Raw genomic sequence first — 6041 nt, forward strand, 5'->3', positions numbered from 1 at the left:
CTTGCATACTAAAAGTCAAACTTCTTCTGAAGCCAAATAGTAACTTTGTATGAGGAAAAGACCTTTGAGGAAAAATGAAATAATTTTAATGACTGCACATTAAAATGTTCACTCAGTCCCTCAGTTCCCTTTTTGTGTACATTCAAATATGGCGACTCAAGATGTTAATGACAAGACATCAAGAATCCATTACGTTTGATGTTTTGATGATGAGAAACTTTGTCTTGAGGCACTTTATTCGATTATAAATTGTCATTTTTGGAGCTCGGAAATCCTCCTTTATTCACTTTTACTGTATGCAAAAGAGCAGCATGAATGGTCTACTAAACATTTTCTTTTGTGTTCCACAGAAAAAGAAAGCCTCACAGATTTGGGTGAGAAAATGATGACAGGATTTTCCTATTTGAATGAACTATCGCTTTAAATGAACATCAGCACTTAGCTACTCTTTTCAACGTACATGCTGAAGATTCAGCTCCACCACACCTGCCTCGACATGTAACGCAAACATGATTAACATCTGTGAAACAGAGAAGAACTTCAAAGATATGTGTTATCAACATGCACGCGCACACACACACACACACACACACACACACACGAAACCTCACGGGTTCAAAGCCGAATTTTCAGCATCATAAATCCAGTCTTCAGTGTCATATGATCTTCAGAAATCATTCTAATATGCTGATTTGCTGCTCAAGAAACATTTCTGATTATTATCAATGTTGAAAACAGTTGTGCTGCTTCATATTTTTATGGAAAGCAGGATAATACTTGAAATAGAAATCTTTTGTAACATTTAAAACTCTGTTACTTGATCAATTTTAATGCATCCGTGCTGAATAAAACTGAATGGTAGTTCAAAATGCATCAACAACCAAGAATGCAAAATGAACTTGAAATAACATTCTCAACTCATTTTATGCATTTCCAAATGAAATCTAGGGCAGGACTGGATTATTGAATGGTGTAAAGTGGTATAATAACATGCACGGATAAAACGTTCACAAAAAAAGACCAGGACCGTGCACTCAAAATATATTTAGGCTTAAATTTAAAGGGGTCATATGATGCTGCTAAAAAGAACATTATTTTGTGTATTTGGTGTAATGAAATGTGTTTATGCGGTTTAAAGTTAAAAAAACACATTATTTTCCACATACTGTACATTATTGTTTCTCCTCTATGCCCCACCTTTTTGAAACGCGTCGATTTTTACAAAGCTCATCGGTCTGAAAAAGCGAGGTGTGCTGTGATTGGCCAGCTATCCAGTGCGTTCTGATTGGCTGAATACCTCAAGCATGAGACGGAAATGTTACGCCCCTCCCATACTGTTGATGCCTTGTCCTGGCCGGAGCGACAAGACAAAAACATTAAAACCCATTACAAACGATATGTATTTGAATTACATTTCCATGCATTTGGATTACACAGTTTGAACATAAACAAACTAATAAATGTAATGTGATGCATATTTGTCAGTCATACATAAAAGAAACAGGTCAGATTTCTGTAATAGTAACAAAAAAACAAAGTGTTTTAAATACACAAGATAAATAATCAATCCAATTTGTTTAAATCTGTTACATTTTAACTAATTGGATATTGGCTGTTCCATATTTTAACCATGCTCACTTTTTAACTGAATAAATTTAATTATTTTCACAATTAATTTGAATAAATGTATTTAAATTGAAATAAAATCAAACTATGCCATGAGTTTTTTAGTTTTATTGATGCATGATTGACAAATATGAATCACATTAGGTTTATTAGTTTATGTTTAAACTAATCCAAATGCATGCACTTCAAATGCATAAATCTTAAATTTAGGCCTTAATATTATTATTTTTGAGTGTGTAAATAGTTAATTTTATGTCATGTTGACCTTAAATCACCTTAAACATGATGTTGGTGCGTGCATGCGTTTACCTGCGTTCTCTATGTGGGATAGGCTGCTGTTGCTGCTGTTGGCGTGTGATGAAAGTGGTTCCCCACACCGGACTGCTGTGGCTGGTCCTGAGCCAGCCCATCGGAGCGGCCGGCGGGAACGGAGCCGTACCGAACCCGTGATCTGATTCTCTGTCCGTGGTCAGAGACGAAGCAGAACTCCCCATTGCCACGAGCAACTTAGAAACACACGCTGCGTCCCTCTGTTTGGCTTTCATACACATAAATACACTCAAACACAAAGGTCTACGGTTCTTAAACTCAGTTTGGAGGGTCAGACATCTCCTCTAGTCTGCCAGAGATCAACATCAGGAAGTGGCTGTGATTGACAGGATCCACGGGTGCCGTTTTCCCCAAAAGTCTGCGAGGGCCCGCAGGCCCTTCAGCTCAACGGGCCTGGTCTCTCTAAGCCTCAGGTGGCATTTAACCTGCCGTAACCTCGCCTGAGAGGAAGGACGACACTTCGGGGATGGCGGTACAACACATTACTGAAGCACTCGAGATGAAAACACGCCGTTTACCCGTTTAAAAGAGGAACTTTGCCGCAGCGAGAAAGTTTCCAGTCTCCATTCCCGTCTTGTTTTTTTATGCGTCTGGTTGAGTCACAGTGCAGTCCCTCTAATCATGTTCACTGCCTGTCTCTCTCTCTCTCGCTCTCTTTCTCTCTGTCTGTGGCTCATCTTTCCGCAGCTGTCACCGGGATTACGATGCGTCACATTTCATCCAGCCTGCAGAAGCAAATATTCCTTTCATCGCAAACAAACATCAGCGTCCAGAGAACAAGCATATGAATCTGCGTGCATCTATGCATGCGAATGAGTGCATGTATGTGTGCATGCATTTAATCAGAGATGCATGCCAAGACCAATTTTAAAAACAATTTAGTATAGTACAGTATAGTACAATCTGTTGAAACAGACTTCTTAAGGACATTTCAAGAGGTTTTAACTAGTAAAAACATTATATGACAAATTAAAATTGTAAAAATATATAAAATATTTTTTTTTATTAAATGTTAAAATTAAGGTATTTTTCCTGATACTGATAACCAATATTTTTTTTATGGCAAATATGACTGATATAATGAGTCTCTATGGGTTTGCATTCTTAAAAAATAAACTTAACATTTTTACAATCAGGCATTACAACTATTTTAATGTTGAGCAAAAGGATGGATACCTTTATAAACATGGCACACACAAAAAAAGATCAGCATCTAATTCGGACACCAAATGATATTAATAAAAATAATAATTAAAAAATACTAGTAATAATTAAAAAAAACAAAAAACATGGTAATATCTGCTAATACCAGTTTAACCACCAATATACCGTCCACCCTAGTAAGCGTAGAAGCCAGATATAAAAACAACATAACATATATGTGACTATGCATGCATGCAGGCATGTGTGTGTGCAAACCCCTGTATAAGCATCAGTGTGTATGCGACTGCGCATACATGTATGCATGCATGTGTGTCTCCAGCATCAGTGGACTCAGATGACATAGAGAGGGTTTCTGACCCAATTGAGGCCCTCAGCGGGTCAGACTGCAGGTGCTGCAGTGAATCTCGTCCTGCTTGTATAGATCCAGCTACTCATCTCATCGGAGTCTCAGCTAAAGCTCATGCAGATTTTCATAACGTGACAGATACGGCTGTGAAGGTTCTCATCTGTCTCTCCAGGCACCGGAGTATCAAGTTTGACACTCAGATCGTGACTATGAATATTTAACGGCGCAGAGAGGCTCGGGTGAGGTGCAGTGGTCTCGGGCCCGGTGAGGACATGAGCGCTCCGGTTCCCCGGTCCGATGTGGGTCTCAGCTGCGGTCAATCGACAAAAGCATCGGGATGGTTGATAAAGAAAGATCCCGGCTGCTGAAACGCTGCCGTCCGGATGCGCGGTGCGGTTCGGTCGGTCCGCGCGGTTCCGTGTGCCGGTTCGGTCACTTCTGATGCTGCTGTCGCGGATGATGATGATGATGCTGATGATGCTGCTGTCGCGCGCCGCATAAACACACACAGCAGCCGAACTGCAGCAGTGTTTTCATGCATCTCCTCACGGGACTCATGATGACAGCATGCGTGTGTCTAAAGCGCAGTTTGATGTGTATGAATATGCTGCGGTTATTTATTTGATTCGGTTCTTAATTCAGCCCGTTTCTCTTCAGCACGCGCGGATGAGCGAGGATATTACGGCGAGTCAGCAGCGCGCATGCGCAGACTCGACCTCTGCTACGGGATTCGGATTCTCTCGTTTTTCTCATGTATAAATGTACACAAATAATTTAGACTACAGGTGGGTGAATCTCACAAAGCATGTCAAGAGCACGTCCGGGTCATATTTCATCAAAATTATAAGAAGAAATATCGAATAAATTATTAATTTACAAAATATAAACTATTTCTGAATTATAGCATTATTATGTTTTGACATTTAACATGAATTTCCAGTCAAAATGTCTTGAAAAAGACCTAATGAATACAAAATTAATGTTTAAACACAGGAAATTCTATGCAAATTATGTTATTGCACTTTCGCAATTACTCTGCTTATAAAACCAGTCTGACAAGATCTTACGTACAAATACGCATGCATGTAACAGATTCTTGTGGGGTGAGAGAGCCGATGTGTGAAACAACTTACTGAAACCACAACAGACTATTAGGGACCGTGTTAACAATTACAAAACATGCATACAATATTTAAGACATGTGACACTAACGACTGCAGATTCAGGAGAAAATGCGTCACTGTTGAAACAAACACACACACACACACACACACACTTTTCCAATTTCAATGAGCTCATACAATGGACTTCTACTGACCTGATCTAAAGCTAACTGAACTCAAACTCTATGCACCTAGAAGTTTTTATTTTAGAGTTCTAAAACATTATTTGAGTCTTTCCTACTTAAATTAGCTAATTAACCACACATACGTTTACTTAGCTATCTAAATGGGGACATTACATAGACTTCTATTGTTTTTATATACAGATAGTTATACACCTTTTTAACCTAAACCCACCCCTACCCCTCACAGAAAACTTTCTGCATTTTTACAATTTCAAAAAAACTTTGTTTACTTTTTTTTTTTACCAGTTTTACAAATGAGGAAGTCCCCAAATGGAGGTTTTTGGCGATTTAGTCACGTTTTGCACACTTTTGGGTACAAATTTGTCCCCGAAATATGGTTAAGTAGGCGCACACACACACACACACACACACACACACCTGACCCATGAGAGACAGATTGCTGGATACACAGACAAACAGAAAAGTTAGAACTACTACAACTAAAATAGTCTTACTGATAAAAAATTGAACATGATCTGATGATCTAAAAACAGAACTGAGAACTACAGCGAGTGAAAGACATTCAGTCTGAATGAGGAATTGATGATGATTGATCAGTACGTTTATATTATTCATAAACTTGAGCATCTCCAAAGTGATTCATATGACAGACTCATCATCACACACTAAATCAACAGCTCAACAGTCAGATGTCTTACAGGACACTTATTAAAATACCAAATTTCAGCTTCTGAAGAAAATTTCCTCATCTCAGAATTCACTTCCTAGTTCAGAAGCATCAATAAAGCAGAGCCTAAACCAAAACCAGCACTTAACCTATGACCAAACCAGAGGTTAAACTATTACTAAACCAGCGTTCGAGTTGATAGCGAACAGTTCTTTCAATGACAGTTACACTGTATCATCACTTCGCCAAGGAAGTTGAAAAAGAAAGAAACGATACAATGTAACATTTGATGCGACTGAATCCGCCAAAACACACCGTATAGAAACACATCTACATCAAATTACCTACAGCTTGACAGATGAGGTCTGTTATGATCGATTTAATCTGTGTGATTTTACTTGTGAAGCACAGGTAGCCCTTTGGATGGACCGATGATCTTCTCTTCCTTGATTTGCCCGTTTAATTTTCCCTTCTGTTGTCCGAAACGACTTGTTTCTTCCCCAAAACCTTCATATAAACGCGTCTTCACTCTCCACGAGCTCTCTTTTCCTCCGATCCATGCTCGTTTGTGGATGAGTTGATGTGTGATCTGGCTGGTT

The 6041-nt window shown here is 39.0% G+C and overlaps 1 protein-coding gene across 2 annotated transcripts in view; it reads right to left on the reverse strand.

Moving 5' to 3' along the window:
* LOC107677277 (calpain-15-like) overlaps positions 1-5818 on the reverse strand; it is a 30851-nt gene extending 25033 nt beyond the window's left edge. Inside the window, exons 1-2 of one of the 2 annotated variants that reach the window (XM_016472124.1) lie at positions 3478-4274; positions 1936-2681 (exon numbers count right to left, since the gene is read on the reverse strand). In XM_016472124.1, coding sequence (XP_016327610.1) covers positions 1936-2177 — 242 coding nt within the window. In that variant the 5' untranslated portion in view covers positions 2178-2681; positions 3478-4274. Of the gene's footprint in view, positions 1-1935; positions 2682-3477; positions 4275-5790 lie in introns of those variants that run through there. The other variant, XM_016472125.1, reaches the window with a different exon arrangement.
* Positions 5819-6041: the final 223 nt, after the last annotated feature.

The sequence above is a fragment of the Sinocyclocheilus anshuiensis genome, unplaced genomic scaffold (genome assembly GCF_001515605.1).
Source record: "Sinocyclocheilus anshuiensis isolate Anshui unplaced genomic scaffold, SAMN03320099.WGS_v1.1 scaffold392, whole genome shotgun sequence".
NCBI classification, from domain to species: Eukaryota; Metazoa; Chordata; class Actinopteri; order Cypriniformes; family Cyprinidae; genus Sinocyclocheilus; species Sinocyclocheilus anshuiensis.